Source organism: Schistocerca piceifrons, chromosome X, assembly GCF_021461385.2.
Source record: "Schistocerca piceifrons isolate TAMUIC-IGC-003096 chromosome X, iqSchPice1.1, whole genome shotgun sequence".
In the NCBI taxonomy this organism is placed as follows: Eukaryota; Metazoa; Arthropoda; class Insecta; order Orthoptera; family Acrididae; genus Schistocerca; species Schistocerca piceifrons.
In genome coordinates this window covers 88,546,695-88,564,838 of record NC_060149.1, presented here as the reverse complement: position 1 = coordinate 88,564,838, position 18,144 = coordinate 88,546,695, and the positions used below count along the sequence as shown (strand labels likewise).

At 49.7% G+C, this 18,144-nt stretch overlaps 2 protein-coding genes across 2 annotated transcripts in view; one reads left to right on the top strand and one right to left on the bottom strand.

Annotated features, from left to right (window-relative positions):
* Window positions 1-1,042: 1,042 nt before the first annotated feature.
* Window positions 1,043-2,651, bottom strand: LOC124722192 (skin secretory protein xP2-like). Its single transcript, XM_047247390.1, has 2 exons — window positions 2,580-2,651; window positions 1,043-1,378 (listed from the first exon to the last, which is right to left on the bottom strand). The coding sequence occupies exons 1-2, from the start codon at window positions 2,649-2,651 to the stop codon at window positions 1,043-1,045; spliced, it is 408 nt and encodes a 135-aa protein (XP_047103346.1).
* A 1,170-nt stretch (window positions 2,652-3,821) lies between these two features.
* LOC124722191 overlaps window positions 3,822-18,144 on the top strand; it is a 44,022-nt gene continuing 29,699 nt past the window's right edge. Inside the window, exons 1-2 of the mRNA XM_047247389.1 lie at window positions 3,822-3,980; window positions 5,236-5,760. Coding sequence (XP_047103345.1) covers window positions 3,822-3,980; window positions 5,236-5,760 — 684 coding nt within the window. The remainder of the gene's footprint in view (window positions 3,981-5,235; window positions 5,761-18,144) is intronic.

Sequence of the window (18,144 nt, the reverse complement as noted above, 5' to 3'; positions counted from 1 at the left end):
CCCTCCATGCGCTACCAACATCAGGATTGAGGGTAGACACAAGGTCTGCCCATTCCTGGTTCCGGTGTTGCTCGACTGCTGCCTTAATTTCCCGTCTGATGCGGTTTAAGCGGCGCCTCGTGTCTGGTTGGTGAGTGAGCTGCCATTCGCGAAACAGTCGGTTCTTCTCGGTGATGGCGTCCAGAATAGGGCGCGGAAGCTGTCGCGAGAACTCTCATGGCCCTTGGCGATGTCTCGGCGTGACTTCTTCGGGTGAAGAATGCTAGGGCGGGGTCTGCCACTACCACTGGGGATCCTCGAGCAGTTCGAGGGCTTTCGTCCTAAAGCGCTCGACGTTTAGCCTGCGATAGCACAGACGGCTCTCTGGAAGAGAAGCTCCGACCACGTCGAGGCAAAAATGACCGATACGTGGTCGGAGGACAGGACGTTTCACGTCTCGGCGGTCGCGAACTGCCCGATGGCCTTGAGAAGAGCAGTATCGAGCACATCCGGTTGTCCCCGTACAGGGGAGATCGTGGGCTCAAACAGCCCCATGGTGATCGCGTCGTTACGGTGAACAGCGCGGGAGAGGCAGCGCCCACTGCAGTTGACAGTTCACGAGTTCCATTCGTTGTGTTTCCCACTGAAATCCCTGGCAATGAAAGCTCGCCCCTCCAACGACAGCAGGGCGTCAAAGTCGGTTTCGTCTAGCGGTCTGCCAGGCTGCCGGTACACAGACACGAAAATAATCTTTCCGGCGGTGGTGTTGACGGCCACTCCTGTGGCCTCCAGCGCATTAAGCGGTGGCAGTTGAACCCGGTGGTGGCGCAGTGACTTCTTCACGTAGATGGCAGTGCTGCCCTCGTGGGTGGCTCTGTCATCTCGGTAGCAGCAAAAATTAGCTGCTCGCACGTCGACCCCGGGTTTGAGGAAGGTGTCTTGCACAAGGCAGATGTCGACCGCCTCGTCCCGTAGGAACTGGTGAAATTTGCTCTGCTGGGGGTGGGGGCCCCTAGTGTTGAACGTGCAAATGGTTAACCCATAAATATGGTCGTTATCCACCTTAAGGCTGGCCTCTCCCGGCGATGGCCTGGAGGGCCGCCGTCACTGCTCCCACGAGCACCGGCAGCTGAGTCATCAGCTGGTTGAGCGACCGCAGAAGCGCGACCAGCTCGGTGGTGTCTTCCTTCGCTGTTTCGGGAAGGTTTGACTCCACCGCGACGTTTCCCGTAGTCGGCAGCGGAGCGGCGTGCTGGGAACGCCCTGCGCTGGCGGCAACCCGCCTCGCAGCCGCGGGCGCCGGCAAGCCTGCCTCCCCAACTGCAGGCGGTGCCGCGGGCGAGGGCAGCCGCGACGGCTGCGGTGCCGGTGCGGCCTCCCCTGCGAGCGGCTCTGATCTCTAAAAGGGGGCGGCCGGCTTCCCCTAAGCGACGTCCGCGAAGCTGTGACTCGGGTTTACGCGGCTGGCGCACTTCCCGCGCTCGAATGCGGCGCATCCTCGATAGCAGGTGACGTGGTCTCCGTTGCAGTTGCAGCACTTCGGCCGGTCTTCTTTCTTCTTCGGGCAGTCCCGCGATTGGTGCTCCTCGGCACACTGGCAGCAGCGCTCAGGAATCCTGCAATATTTTGTGATCCCTGCTCTGGCAGTTGAAGCACTGGGATCGTCTGCCCTTCGCACGGAGTGGTTCGACTTTTACGTCGAAGTCGGCAATGTTGTCAACCTGAAAAATTTTGCAGTTGTCAACGTTGTCAACCAATACCACCAGGAACAAGGGAATGTCCCTGTGGGTCCTGGGCGACCTCATCAGGCCGACATGGCGGGTCTGGAAGTCCAGTTCCTCCAGCTTCCGCTGTAGAAACGCCGGTTCCGTCTTCAGCGGCAGGTGGCGAAAGACGACCTTCAACTGCTTCATCTGTTCAGTGCTCTGCGTTCCACTTCTCGGTTTCGCAGAGCTGCATGAGTTTCGCGTGGTCCTCTATGCATTCTGCTCTAACCTTGTACGTGTCGGTCCCCGCCATCATCATTCGCGCTTTTACGACCGAGTAGAGCTTCTCTCTCAGCTCACTATAGCCCTCGCGCCACTGGACGGTGATCAGCGGCGGGCGACGTGGAGGTTTCGTCGCCGTAGTCGGTGTGGTCAAGTCCACGTCAGCATCGGCTACTTCCGGCAGATCTGCATACCGGTTTGCCGCCTGGATTTGTTCCGGCATCACCAGTTCGAACGCCGTGGCTCTCGCTGTGTGGCGCCGGGAGGGCGCGATGAAGCCTTCTTCATCGGGTTTTCTCGGCGATGCAGTCGTCCTTCGACGCACCCTCCTCTTCTTCCGCCTGGCGCGACCGGAACTTGCCTGGGGGGAGGGAGTGTCCTCTACGGCCGCGGCTGGGCGCTTCCGTGAGGTTTGGTCGACCTCTGCAGTCTTGACCGGTGTTGCCAGACTAGACGTTGGCGAGGGTGTGGCAGCTTCTGTAGTCGGCGCGGCTGGTGCGACTGCTGGCGCGTCAACTGTCGTGACGGCTGCGACATGCGCTTGGATGTCGCGACCCACGGGTACCAAGGACCAGAGTCCCGAGGGTACCTCCTCCCTGTCCTCTTCAGTACCTCCCCTGGACCGTCATCTGCCATACCCTGCGTCTCGCCGGAGCGATCATCTCGTTTCGGTTCCTCCTCCATGTCGTGGCCCCCAACACCACAACTTTGCTTTTTTAGGAAGCGACAATAATGTTTGCTTTCAAGTATATCTTTGACTTTTTTCGGGGGTCGAAAGGTGGGCGTTATTTCGTGCTTCCTTTAAAAGATATACTTGGCTCAACCAAAGACCAGCTGGGGTAACAGACGCCGGGCATTTACAGTACTGAGTGCGAATGTGGGATGGAAATATCGGGCAGGCACAACGATGTATCCCCCAGCGCTGTACTGAACACATCATGAACGTACGACTAGGACAGCTAGCAGAACGTGGCATTATCGAGGGACACACCTTCGAATTCGAAAAAAACGATGAAGCTGTGCAGCGCTAACGGTTTCTGGGACACGATCTTCAAAGAGGCAGTGGAGATACGTTTGCACAACAATTTAGTAAACAGGGATAGCAGTTTTCAGCTCAGTGCAGCGTGGAATACCACAACTGACAAAATACGTTAGGAACGCTCCGACCTGAAGGCAGCTGCGTCCACAGACAAATTGGATAGCCGCCGGGTGTCGAAGCCGGGCAACATCGTGCCGCCCCTCCCCCTCCCCCCCCCCCCACCACACACCACTACCTACACGGTACCCCCTTCCGGAGGAACGTGATTGGCCGACCTACAGTAGCAGACGACGACCAAGCAGCTATATAGATATGCAGAACACTTCATTCCGATCATTCCCGCTCAGGCTGCGGGGAGGTACGCATCGCTGTTAACGCTGTTGCTGCTCGAGATGTCGGGACGCGGAAGAGGACGCAAAGCTGCAGCCCTAGCGGAGTTGCTGCTCACGCTAGCAGGAACGTCCGGCAACAGGAAGAAGAAGACTGTAGCGCAGTGCTTTCGGTGCCAAAAGCTTGGCCACGTCGCCAAGAACTGCAGCGGCGCAGTCGCGTGTTTGAAGCGTGCACAAGCACGTGACTCGCGCCACTGCAAGAAGGAGAAGGATACTCTTTGTACCTGCGTCAACTGTGGCGGCGCACACGAGGCGAACGCCCGTTACTGCGCCTACAAGAGGAATTGGCGCGGACCGGATAAGAAGACGACGCAGAAGCAAGTGGTCACAACACATGACGAGGTGATCTCTTGTACAGAAGACGTAGTCTCCAGGCGTCTAAAGGACGCTGTACAAGAAGCCATGTCCGCCTTCAAATCCGCCATGGCGGAAGAGAGGGCGGCCATGTTGGCGGAACTGGGCGAGGCTCGGCGTCAGATTGCTGTGCTGACGCAGGAACTTCGCTCAGCCAAAGAAGACTCCGCCACCAGAGAAGACATCGCCACCCACACGACTCCTGCACGAGCGAAGGAGTTCGCAACGGTGGCCACGTAAACAGGCGAGCCTGCCGAAGGGGAGGCGACACAGCAAAAGGACACCGAAGCAGCTGCACAAGCGGAAGAAGAGTGGGAAGAAGTACCATTCCTCCCGCTTCCGGACATGTACAGCGCAAGTGCTGTACTGAAGAAGGTTGCTTGTTCGCTTCGCGACAGTACATACCCCTACCACGAAAATCCCTATCCTTTTGTCCCACCAAACCATCCAAACCCGCGACTCCCACATCAACCAGTTAGCTATCCAGAAGGCCTTACAGGACTTTCTAGGGAGGATTATGAGCTGATTAATTCCTACCCTATCTTCACTACCCTGCAGATGCATTGTGTAACCACTTCTCTGGTTTACGGAGAACAACTGAAGGCAGAATACGTTACGTATCAAGCCAACACAGAGGAACAGTCCTCAGTCACTAGTAAGACGAAAAAAAAAAAACGTCACATCGACAAGAACAGGATATAGATGAAACTTCCTGGCAGATTAAAACCGTGTGCCGGACCGAGACTCCAACTCGGGACCTTTGCCTTTCGCGGGCAAGTGCTCTACCGACTGAGCTACCCAAGCACGACTCACGCCCCGTCCTCACAGCTTTACTTCTGCCAGTATCTCGTCTCCTACCTTCCAAACTTTACAGAAGCTCTCCTGCGAACCTTGCAGAACTAGCACTCCTGAAAGAAAGGATATTGCGGAGACACTTTGCGGTAGAGCACTTGCCTGCGAAAGGCAAAGGTACCGAGTTCGAGTCTCGGTCCGGCACACAGTTTTAATCTGCCAGGAAGTTTCATATCAGCGCACACTCCGCTGTAGAGTGAAAATTTCATTCAAGGATATAGATTTTCGGCACTCCTTGCCAGTTCCAGATATAATCAAATAGTCCAAAAAACAAGTTTCATCAAGATTCTTAGGGGAGTAAAGGCCAACAGGCCACAAACTTCCACTCGAACTTCCTCACAGAGAGGAAAGTCAAAAAGGAGCAGAGACAGCATCCCGATGACTTCTGCTGCTGATTCATTTGGGTCACATCGCTGCTGCTCGCTGCTACTCTCGCTCGCGGCGCCAACATGCCTAGACGCCCGAAGGGAACACGAGGAGAACAAGTTGCCCCGATCGTCAGCCTCCTGGGCCAAGTACTCGGGCTGGACAGCAAGCAGAAGAAGAAGAAGAAGACTGTACAGTGCTCTTCCGCTGTCAGAAGCTGGGGCACTTCGCCGCGGAATGCACTAGCGCACTCGCGTGTTTAAAGTGTGCAAAGTCGCGCTTCACACGCGAGTGCACGAAGCCTAGGGACGCCGCCGCGACACGTTCCAACTGTGGCGGCTCCCACGCCGCCAACTACCGTGGCTGCAGTTATCTCACGCGCTGTGGCCGCGAGAGGGGGTGGCACACACGCCGACGGCGAATCACCACGCAAGAGGAGGTGACAATGGACCAAGACGCGGTAAACGCTCCGCCTGCATATAATGCCATTGGCACTTCTGCTGGTGTTGGCGCGAGTGGAGGACCGTGCTGCTGCAGTCCCGACAGCATTCGCAACATGGAAGATGCTGTCGCCAACGCAGTTGCCGCTCTCAAATGTGCCATGGCAGAGGAGAGGGCTGCACTTCGGCCTGAGGTGGACGAGATGCACCTTCAGCTCGCGCAGCTCCGCGAGTTGCTGGCCTGCAAGTCTCGCAAGGGGCGAGACGTTACTACTGCCACCATCGCCACGCAGATGGACGCTCTCCCGGCTGCTGCGGTAACGCAGGGTGCTGTGGAGGTGCCCGCGGAGGTAGCGATAGAGATGTCTGTCCCCTCCTCGAAAGGGGAGGGCCTGTGGTAACTAGATTCCGAGCCAGCTCCACCACCAACACGGGATGACGTGGCCAGAGGCATCGAAACGTCCGCCCGCCCTCCCGAGGACAATTCGGAACAGCCGCTGCTGGAAGATGAAGACACAACTGCTGCGCCCATCTAAGAACAAGACACAGAAGACGTAGTCAATACGCCGCCAGCAGAGACAGAGATGACTGCGCCGGGACTACTGAAGATGGTCGCAAAATCATTGCGTGTCAAGATGCACGCGCATCACAATACCCCCTACCCTTTTACCGGCTCCAATATACCTAAACCACCGCTACTCCACAAGCCTTATGATTTCGGTTGGGCAATTGCATATCTAACCGCCGTCGTTCCTAAGAGGAACTTGGACCTTATAAACCGCTTCCCTATTTTTACCGAGTATGGCTGGCAACGCGTAATCGCTGCTATTCCAAGAGTTAAGCAGAAGAAGAAGAACAAACATTCCTCTTCCTCGCGCCGCTAGTTTCCTAGAACCCACAGTATTTTATCCTGTCGAGCTCAGACAAGTTTTAGCTAATCCTTTAAATCCCAGTCAATTTTATCTTACATTTGTGGAGTAAATGTCAACAGACAACAGACTCCGATATTGTAGACCACCTCAGGGGAGGTTGTCGATACCAGAGAGCAGAGAGAAGCATCCCGACACTTCGCCAGAAGATGATGGGTACGAAACTCAATGAAACGTTGCGACAAGACGCCACCACTCGGCTGATAACCCGAGAAGAATTCATCAGTGGGACAGAGTTGGTGTCGGAGCTAGCCTCACATATGCTCTATTGGGGACAGACTTTTGGATCTTACTGGCCACAGGAGTAACTCAACATCACACAGTTCATAGACACATGGAACATGTATTTACGAGTAATTTCCTGTTGAAAAATGGCACCATGTAACTGTCCAATGTGAGGTAACACATGAAAATGAACGATGTCCGTAAGAACCTCTGTGCCGTCAGAGCTCCGACAATCCCAATCAGCTCCGACCTGAAGTCGTACCCGATGGCTCCCGGCACAGTGACTCCAGGAGCAACACCACTGTTCTACTCCAAAACAACGCAAAAATGGGACCTTTCCCCAGGTCGCCACCGTACTCACCGATGATGGTCACCTGAGGTAGTGCAGAACCGTGAATCATCGCTGAACAAGAGCGCGAGGCCATCCCTCAGGAGTCCTTGCTTCCAAATCGCAGCAGCACTCTAAATGCAACTGTTTAGAGTGGTGTTGTGGTGTAAACGGCAACCTAAGCATGGGAGGATAATCACCTAGTAAGGCTGCTGCTGGTTTATGACCAAAGATGTGGGATGACTCAGAATGTCGTAGAAATACATTACTTGTTCTCGAATAGCAGGCGTAGATGTGAAGCGATTGTGCTCGTTGCACAATACGATGATCCTCCCTTACGGTGGTCAAACGTGGTCTGCCAGAACCTTCACGACGAGTACGCCAGCCCTCAATTTCTCATACAGTCCAACAATTCGCCACAGCTACATCCAAATGCCCCATATACTTGGATATTATAGGATTAGACCAGCCGGCCAAATGGAGGCCCATACTGAGCTCTCTTTAAGGCACTGTAAGGTTCTGATAACGCTCTCTCACACGGGCATGCAACATCTCCCTGTCCTTCACAGTCATCACTCAACGTCTGACACCGTTCACGCTCCATATACAAGGTAAATCACCTAAACTTTGCACTACAAATATTGCTGAGACCGAAAGTGCGATTTTTACAGAAAGAATTGACTGTCAGCGCATCGTATTGTTAGCCAATCAACAGCTTGTAACAATACTCATGCAGTTTATTTTCTGTGCAAAGATACACTTTCTTAAATGGAACAACGCCTATTGACGTTAGCAGACTAATATTAGGGTAAATTAGGATGTCAGTGGTCTCTGTTGGAGGATTCTAATGCGAGTAGTTTATGAGATATCGTATTTTGAAAAGTTCCCACACCGACACTTATAAAATACATGTGGTAGCACACATTCAAGAAAAACACAAGTGCATACACTAGTTACGTGGATTATGACCAATAACGAGACAATTGACAGTCGCAGGTTGTGTTCAAAAAGACCACAGGCAGCGGTAGTACACGCTTCCAGTCTGACATGGAACGACTGCTGCACACGTGCTAGCATTTCAGCGAAGATGTCCGAGAACGCTGCAGTAATACGTTGTTACGCGTCATTGAGTCTAGTTGGTATGTCCTCGTACACAGCGTACTTCAATTTTCCCAGGGAAAAATGTCTACAGGTTTCAAATCCGGGTAACAAGCCGGTGAAGGTACAGGTCCTCTGTGTCAAATAGAACAATTTGGATAGTATTCGTGAAGACATGCTGTAGTATTTCGTGCACTATGGGCTGGACGGTCACCATGTTGGAACAACAGGTTCCTCCTAGTCTGCAGAGGAACGTCTTCTAGCATCCATAGAAGATAATATGTTAGGTGGCTGCAATACTTGTGCTACATTCAGAGTTTTTTCTAGGAAAAACGGGCCTATGAGCTATAGGTTCGCTATTCCACAACACAAGTGTACACTCCATGGACGCTGACGTTCCACCTAACGAAGACACGCTAATTGTCAACAGACCAATAGTGCATGTTACGGCAGTGTACCTTACCGTGATTGGTAAATGTGGCTTCATCACCATCCTGTCTTAATGCCCATATACAGAAGTTAACAAGATTCTCATTATCGTTTCACGTAGCTCTTGATAAGGAGAGACGTGATATGGATGGAACGTATGTCGATGGAGAATGGACAGAACACTTGAATGACACATGCCACTTCCTCGTGCAATTGCGCGGGAGCTAACGTGCGAATCAACTGCAACAGCAGTAAGAACATTAAATCAAAAAATGGCTCTGAGCACTATGGGACTTAACAGCTGAGGTCATCAGTCCCCTAGAACTTAGAACTACTTGAACCTAACTAACCTATGGACATCACACTCATCCATGTCCGAGGCAGGATTCGAACATGCGACCGTAGCGGTTTCGCGGTTCCAGACTGAAGCGCCTAGAACCGCTCGGCGACACAGGCCGGCAACATTAATTCCTTCCTCTTCTGTCGTCGTGGTTTCTTTCTGTTACGCTGTCTAGGTGTTGCCCTATCACTTTCACGTAACAGGTTGAAGACGCTGATAAATAACTGCCGAGATGGTTGCCGTCTTCTGGGATATCTTGCCGCATATACTGTTCAAGAACGAACTGCATTCTACCTACTGTCTCCATACACCGTGAGCATGTCTGCTTTTTCTGCGTTGGTAAATCGCATCGTCCACTCACTAACTACTGCTTGGAATGTCACACATTAACTGACTAGCAAGTCGCAGTGCACTCAAGGAACACGTAAGCCCACTGTTAGCGTACATAACAACATCGTACTTAGCCATTTCGGAGGGTGATTGGCAAAAGCAAGTGTCGGTGTGGAAATTGTTCAAAATACAAAATTTCGTAAACGATTCGCACTAGTAACCTGTAACAGACACTACAGTTACTCTAATTTACTGTACTTTTAGTATGTTGATGTCAATAGACATTGTTCCACTCAAAAAAGTGTATGTTTGCACAAAAAATACACTAGCGGCCATTAAAATTGCTACACCAAGAAGAAATGCATTTGATAAACGGGTATTCATTGGACAAATATATTATACTAGAACTGACATGTCATTACATTTTCTTGCAAATTTGGGTGCATAGATCCCGAGAAATCAGTCAGTCGCGCACCCAGGTTCGTCGTTGAGTACACCATCGCAGGCGCTCCTGTCTGCGATGCACCGGCAAGGGTAACCGCAGCCATGGTCTCCGAGCTGATAGTCCATGCTGCTGCAAACGTCGTCGAACTGTTTGTGCAGATGGTTGTTGTCTTGCAAACGTCCCCATTTGTTGACTCAGGGATCGAGAGGTGGCTGCACGATCCGTTACAGCCATGCGGATAAGATGCCTGTCATCTCGACTTCCAGTGATACGAGGCCGTTGGGATCCAGCACGGCGTTCTGTATTACCCTCCTCAACCCACCGATTCCATATTCTGCTAACAGTCATTGTCGCGATGATACGACAAACCGCAATCGCGGTAGGCTACAATCCGACCTTTATCAAAGTCGGAAACGTGATGGTACGCATTTCTCCTTCTTACACGAGGCATCACAACAACGTTTCACCAGGCAACTCCGGTCAACTGCTGTTTGTGTATGAGAAATTGTAGGTGTCGCCACCGCATCCAACCCTGTGTGAATGCTCTGTAAAGCTAATCATTTGCATATCACAGCATCTTCTTCCTGTCGATTAAATTTCGCGTCTGTAGCACGTCATCTTCGTGGTGTAGCAATTTGAATGGCCAGTAGTGTACATTTTCTAAGTATTATTACAATCTGTGGAGCGTCTGTATCCGGAGCCTGGCTCACGCGGTGAGAGCGACGCTCTGGGATTTTGTTTTTGAAATTTTGAAATTTTTGAAATTTTGTTCTAGGTTCAAAATTGTAGCGTTCAGACCTCCTACCAACCGCCCCCGCTCTCCGCGAATGCCTGTCGTCGGTGTCGTGTAGTATCCTCTGAGGTGCAAGAGTTCTACTTGAAAAATGCACATCATCTTAAGGTTCAGAGGTCTAAAGTAGGGATGGCGCTGAAACAACGCCAGTTTAACATGGCCGTTGAAACTGGTCAGAATAACCAGTTTCTGAAATGACTGATTTTCGGTTTCTTATTTCAATTATTTCCTGTAACAAATGCAGAAATCAAAATTGAAAAATTTTGACTCAGTTCCAAGGTATGTACAATCAAAATATTAAATTAAAGGGGCAAATAAAAGAAAACTTAGTCTTTCCACCGCTTGGTGCTTTTCTCGAAAAATAATAAGTGGTTGAATTACGAGAAATCACCAGTATTCTCCTACTCATTCTAATTTTTTGATACACTGCTCAAAATTCATGTTATAATCGGGGCTCATACCAACATTTGGGCATTACGAATAGTCGGTTATAAAGGGTGAAAACTGAGAACCAAGAACTCTATTTTTTGTGCTTTTTTCTGATTTCAAGGGCTACAAGCAGATAAAGGCATATTATGTAGACACACACAGCAGCTCAGCTACTTTCTATTTTTATTGTATACCATGAATGAATTATTAAGTTTTTAATTTTTATTGTTACTGTTATTTCCTTCTTATTTTATTATGTCATAGAAGTGGCACACAATTCTATAATATCTTAAATCAAATATAACATTACACACACATCAAAAAACGTTTTGCATCTCCCCGGTTCCCATAACTTCTGAAGATAGACGTTGACTGTGGATATTCTATCACACACACAGTCCCTTTGACTGTTCAGAGATGTTACTAAACCCGCCTAAAGATGTAAACAACTCTGCATGAGCACCGCCTATTAGACAGAAGAGGTCTGACAGCCGATCAGTCCCAGTCATTCCACCAGGAAGGAGGTACAGGGGTCGTGTTGTTTGTAGTTCAATCATGCCTAGACTGCCAATACCGCTATTCGGTCGCGTTCGCATTGTTACTTTGTGCCAGGAACGGCTCTCAACAAGGGAAGTGTCCAGGTCTCTCGAAGTGAACCAAAGCGATGTTGTTCGGACTTGGAGGAGATACAGAGAGACAGAAACTGTCGATCACATGCCTCGCTCAGGCCGCCCAAGGGATAGTACTGCAGTGGATGACCGCTACCTACGGATTATGGCTCGCAGGAAACCTGACAGCAACGCCTCCATGTTGAATAATGCAGTTCGTGCAGCCACAGAACGTCGTGTTACCACTCACACTGTGCGCAATAGGGCGCATGATGCGCAACTTCACTCCCGACGTCAATGACGATGTCCATCTTTGCAACCACGACACCATGCAGCGTGGTACAGATGGGCCCAACAACATGCCGAATGGATAGCTCAGAATTGGCATCACGTTCTCTTAACCGATGAGTGTCGCATATGCCTTCAACCAGACTATCGTCGGAGACGTGTTTGGAGGCAACCCGGTCAGGCTGAACTCCTTAAACACACCGTCCAGCGAGTGCAGCAAGGTGGAGGTTCCCTGATGTTTTGGGTTGGCATTATCAGGGGCCGAAGTACGCCGCTGGTGGTCATGGAAGGCGCCGGAACGGCTGTACGATACGTGAATGCCATCCTCCGACTGATGGTGCCACCATATCGACACCATTTTGGCGAGGGTTTCGTCTTCATGGACGACAATTCGCGCTCCCATCGTGCACATCTTCTGAATGACTTCCTCCAGGGTAACGACATCGCTCGACTAGAGTGGCCAGCATGTTCTCCAGATATGAACCCTATCGAACATGCCTGGGACAGATTGAAAAGGGCTGTTTATGGGCAACGTGACCCACCAACCACTCTGAGGGATCTACGCCAAATCGCCGTTGAGGAGTTGCACAATCCGGACCAACAGTGCCTTGATAAACTTGTGGATAGTATGCCACGATGAATACAGTTATGCATCAATGGAAGAGGACGTGCTACTGGGTATTAGAGGTACCGATGTGTACAGCAATCTGGACCACCACCTCTGAAGGGTTCGCTGTATGGTGGTACAACATGCAATGTGTGTTTTTCATGAGCAATAAAAAGGACGGAAGTGATGTCTATGTTGATCTCTATTCCAATTTTCTGTACAGGTTCCAGAACTCTAGGAACCAAGGTGATGCAAAACTTTTTTTGATGGGTGTTCTTCATTGCGACTCACTTCTTAAAAATATTTCCAGGCTAGGTTTGGTGCTATTCTGTAATGCAGCGGATGGCTGGTGGCGAAAGGGAGTAATTACCGTATAGATCACGTGGGGCCAACTCTTGCACGCACACGCGTAGCTTAAGCCACGACACTCGGTCAGCAGGGACATTAGTGTCTCAGCAGTGCTGTACCAATTCTTACTCCGTGTATTTGTTGCTAGTTTCTGTCGTCATTGTTATTAAAATATCATTGACCGCTTTTCCCCGTTGCCTACAATAATACACTTTTTCGAAACGAGGCAAATTTTACGAATAAGAAATACTTTTTTGTTAAAAAAGACTTTTTCGAAACTAAAATTTTTATTCCTGCTGCTATGGCTAGTTGATATTTCGGTGTTTTACTCCGTTATTAGTAAAAACTGCTGAGGTCATCGGTCCCTAGGCTTACACACCACTTAATCTAACTTAAACTAACTTACGCTAAGGAGGACAACACACACCCATGCCCGAGGGAGGGGAGGACCCGAACCTCCGCGTTGGGGAGGGGGGGGGGGGGGACTGCGCAAACGGTGACCAGGCGTCTCAGGGCTCACGGTTCCCTGCACGGCTCGCCTGTTATGATCGAGACCAAACAAATACCGATAAATGCCGGTTATTCAGAATTCAAACGTCGTTATTTTTTTCATCCGGTCGTTTTTTCTATCCGTAGTCTGAAGGCTGTTTTGTAATTTGTTTGTAACTTTATAAAAAAATATCGTGAATATTTGTTCCAAAATCGAGCTGCACTCTGGTCTACACCTTAAAGATTCTGTAATACACGAACACAAGAATCGCACCCGAGTTCCGCGACATGCACGCTGCAGAACACAAACGAGGAACGGGACAGGCGAGCGCTGTTCCTCGATGTGCACAAGCGGACAGAAAAGGAAAGAACCGACAGGTTCGAACAACACCCAAGTCTTTTCGAGAAACACTACTGTGAAAATTTAGAGAAGCAGCACTTCAAACTGACTGCTGAACGATCCTACTGCCACCAACACACATTTCGAGTAAAGACCACGAAGATAAGATACGAGAAATTGGGAATCATACGGAGGCATGTACACAGTCGTTTCTCTCTCGTTCTGTCTGCGAGTGGAACAGGAAAGGAAACTATTACTAGTGGTAGAGAGTACCTTCCATCACGCATCTTACGGTGCCTTGCGGAGTATGTGTGTAGATGTAGACTAGAGTTTAACGTCCCGTCGACAACGAGGTCGTCAGAGACGAGGACTAGCATGAATTAGAGAAAGATGGGGAAGAAGATCGGCATAGTACCCACCCCGACATTTCCCTTGAGCGATTTAGAGGAATCACGGAAAACCTAAATCTGAGTTGTCAGACGGGAGTTTGTACCGTCGTCCTCTCGATGGCGAGGGCAGTTTGCGAACCACTTTGCCACCTCGCTCGCTCACAGGCCGGCAGCCAGCCATATAATGCTCCCTGCATGAAGCGCACATCGCAGTAATATATTGCAGCACGCACGGTAACTGCAATTACATCTGCATTGTCCACGGTGTAAATTCGACATCGCTTTCCACGCAGCAACTTAACAAAGTTCACAGGATTCATTGGCTTCCGCACACCCCGCCTGCTGTTAACACGCGCTCTTTACTACCAATTATAGCAATCAGTGAGTGTCAGTTGGTTAGCGAGCGGACATGCGGCAGCGGTTTCCCGTCCACCGTCGTGGCTGTTGTGTGTGTTTAGTACGACATGCGATCAAAAAGTATCGTGAATTTTCTAATTTCATCAGCTTCATGCATCCAATTTTCAGTTTTTTTTATCTTGTTGGTACACATGTACCTGATGTATGTTTGCATTTTCAGATGTTTTGAATATTTATTTTATTGTTGACAATCGAAAAGGATATACGTGTTTTCGAGTGCTCGGCAGATTTTTACTTTAGAAAAACATGGATCAAAGAATTTACATGAAATTTTGCTTGAAAAATAGAATAAAATGCAGCACCACATTCGAAATGTTGACTGTGGCTTTCAGCGACTCTACTATGAGTAAGACAAGACTTTACGAGTGGCATAAAACGCGTCAAGGAGTGTCGACAAAATATTGAAGACGGCGGCCGCCCTGTACGCCCTAGTACATGAATTGCTGACGACAATGTGGAAGAAGTATAGAAAATGGTCTGGAAAATCACTCAATCACAGTAAGACAGGTTCCTGATGGCTTGGGCATATCCTTTGGCTCATGCCAATAAATTTTCTCTCGTTGTTTTGTGCATGAAACGTGTAGCAGCAAAGTTTGTTCTGAAATTGTTGAATTTCGAACAAAAACGACGTCCTTTAGACGTGGCTCAGAAATTGCTGAATGAATTCGGCAACGATCCAGAAGTTCTAGAGGTTATAACAGATGCTGAAACATGGATACATCGGTACGACGTGGAAACCAAGGCACAGTTGTTCCATGGAAACTGCTTGAAGAACCAAGACCGAAAAAAATTCGACAATTCTACCATATGAGAATGTTCTTCTCATTGGCTCCTTCGATTACAGTGCGGCAGTGCGTCATGCGTTCCTGCCCTGTGGCCATACGGTCGATAAGGAATACTACCTGGAAGTTGTGATCTGTTTGCGTGAAGCAATCCCTAGAAAACGACCAGAATTTTATCAGATCCACTCGTGGAAATTGCATCACGGTAATGATCCCGCTGAAGCAACAATATTTGTTCGTGATTTTTTGGCAGAAAACAAAACCATTATGTTGCCTCAACCACCGTATTCGGCAGACGTGGCCCCCTGCGGCTTCTTTCTATTCCCAAAGCTGATGAGAACCAAGAAAGGACGCCGTTTTTCCACCACGTTATGTCAACTGGGCACCTAGAAAGGACGAAGAGGCTCCGTCCCCGCCGCAGTCGCAGTGGTCCGCAACCCCACGACGACTACCGCAGTCCACTTCACCCCTCCGCCGCCCCACACCGAACCCAGGGTTATTGTGCGGTTCTGTCCCCGGTAGACCCCCCAGGGAACGTCTCACACCAGACAAGTGTAGCCCCTATGTTTGCGTGGTAGAGTAATGGTGGTGTACGCGTACGTGGAGAACTTGTTCGCGCAGCAATCGCCGACATAGTGTAGCTGAGGCGGAATAAGGGGAACCAGCCCGCATTTGCCGAGAAGAGGGAAAACCGCCTAAAAACAATCCACAGACTGGCCGGCTCACTGGACCTCGACACAAATCCGCCGGACGGATTTGTCCCGGGGACCGGCGCTGCTTCCCGCCCGGAAAGCCGCGCGTTAGACCGCAAGGCCAATAGGGAGGGCCTTTTCCACCATTGATGACCTCCGACGGGGCTAGCCGCGCGAACCGTGGCAAGGCGCCTGAGACCACACGACTACGCCGCACGGCACATTCCTGAAGAAACAGGCAGTGTGACTCTGGTTGAAAGTCATAACAGTGCCGTCTTTACCGTCGCAGGCTTCTCTCAGCTTTCCGATGACGAAGCGCAACCCAAGGAGCTACGTAACAAGTGCACGAAACGCATAGGAAAGGGAGACAACCTACATAGTCTTCCCTCTCATATTTTAAGTGAATTTTCTTATTACCTTTTTCGTATTCATCAAGGTGTACATCACACTCCGCAAACCACCTAATAATGCGTGGCGGAGGGTACTTCTGTTACCACCAACTGATCCCCACCAGCCTGTTCCACTCGGGGGGGAGGGGGGGGGGGGGAATGATTGCCGATAAGCCTCCGTACTGGCTCTAATTTCTCGAATTTTCTCGTCGTCATCGTTACGCGAAATGTATGTGGGAGAAAGTAATACGTTGTCTGACTCTTCCCGGAAACTGCTGTCTCGAAATTTCAGTAGTAAGCAACACCGTGATGCACAACGCTTCTCTTGTAACGTCAGCCAGTGAAGTCCGTTGAGTATCTCGGTAATGCTCTCTTGCCGACTAAACGATTCCGTGACGAAACGTGCTGCTCTTCATTAGATGTTATCTATCTCTTCTAACAATACTACCCGGTAAGGAGCCCAAACTGATGTATAATCCACAAGAATCGGTCGAACAAGCGCCTTGTAAACCACTTCCTTCGTAAATGAGTTACATTTCCTTAAGATTCTTCCTATGAATCTTGGTCTGGCATCCGCTTCTCCTAGTACTTGTTTTATGTGGCCGTTACGCTTGGTTAAAGCCGCTACAGTCTGGAACCGCATGACCGCTACGGTCGCACGTTCGAATCCTGCCTCGGGCATGGATGTGTGTGATGTCCTTAGGTTAGTTAGGTTTAAATGGTTCTAAGTTTTAGGAGACTGATGACCTTAGAAGTTAAGTCCCATAGTGCTCCGAGCCATTTGAACCATTTGAACGTTACGCTTGACATCGCTCTGGATGGTTACTCCTAGGTGTTTTGAGGTAGATACTGTTTCCAGCGGTTTGTCATCAGTAGTGTAGTTGTACACAAGTGAATTTCTTTTCCATTGTATACGAAATATGTCATATTTATATACTGTGTCGACTAGCGTTTGCCGGCCGGAGTGGCCGAGCGTTTCTAGGCGCTACAGTCTGGAGCCGTGCGACAGCTACGGTCGCAGGTTCGAATCCTGCCTCGGGCATGGATGTGTGTGATGTCCTTAGGTTCGTTAGGTTTAAGTAGTTCCACGTTCTAGGGGATTGATGACCTTACAAGTTAAGTATCATAGTGCTCAGAGCCATTTGAACCATTTTTCGACTAGTGTTTAGAAAATTACTCTAGGTTTTAGTTTTTGCGTAAATCTTAGTACACATCCTTGTGAGAGGCGGCCTCCTCGCGTAAATTTCCGCCGCCAGAACTCGTGATAATAGAGAATATATTGTTTAGCTCTGTGAAATGGTGTCCGCACATTTATTTCCTGTAGTAGCTTTTGCATAAGCAGAATGGTTCAAATGGCTCTGAGCACTATGCGACTTAACTTCTGAGGTCATCAGTCCCCTAGAACTTAGAACTAATTAAACCTAACTAACCTAAGGACATCACACACATCCATGCCCGAGGCGAACCTGCGACCGTAGCGGTCGCTCGGTTCCAGACTGTAGCGCCTAGAACCGCACGGCCACTCCAGCCGGCGCATAAGCAGAGTTCTAGTAAAAAGTATCATTTGATACATCCATATTCAGTAGAGCAATTTGTTTCAAGAGCCTGCAGATCGGGCTATAGTGAGAATGCTGCAAAGCAGATTGTAGTGTTTGTTTATTCCTGTCGTGATAATCTGCTTATATTCCAACATCAGTGGCGTTACAGTCAGGTAATTTCCTCCTTTGCGGGGTCTACTAGTACTTTCTAAGTTGATGTTGACTGCTTTGTTTGTATTTTTTGAGATCTTGCATCAATGTTTTACACAGTACGATCTGGCTTGGGATTGTGCTTGTTGCGAGTGGACTCAAGAAGAAGGATATGAAAACACGCCCAGTTAAGAATATGGAGTACAATCAGCTGTAAATGGAATGACGCAAATGAAAATGTGTGCCGCACCGGGACTCGAACCCGAATTTCCTGCTTATCGCGATTGGTCGCCTTACCATTTGGCTCTCCGAGCACGTCTGATGGGCAGACTCAAAGTTGCATACATCGTC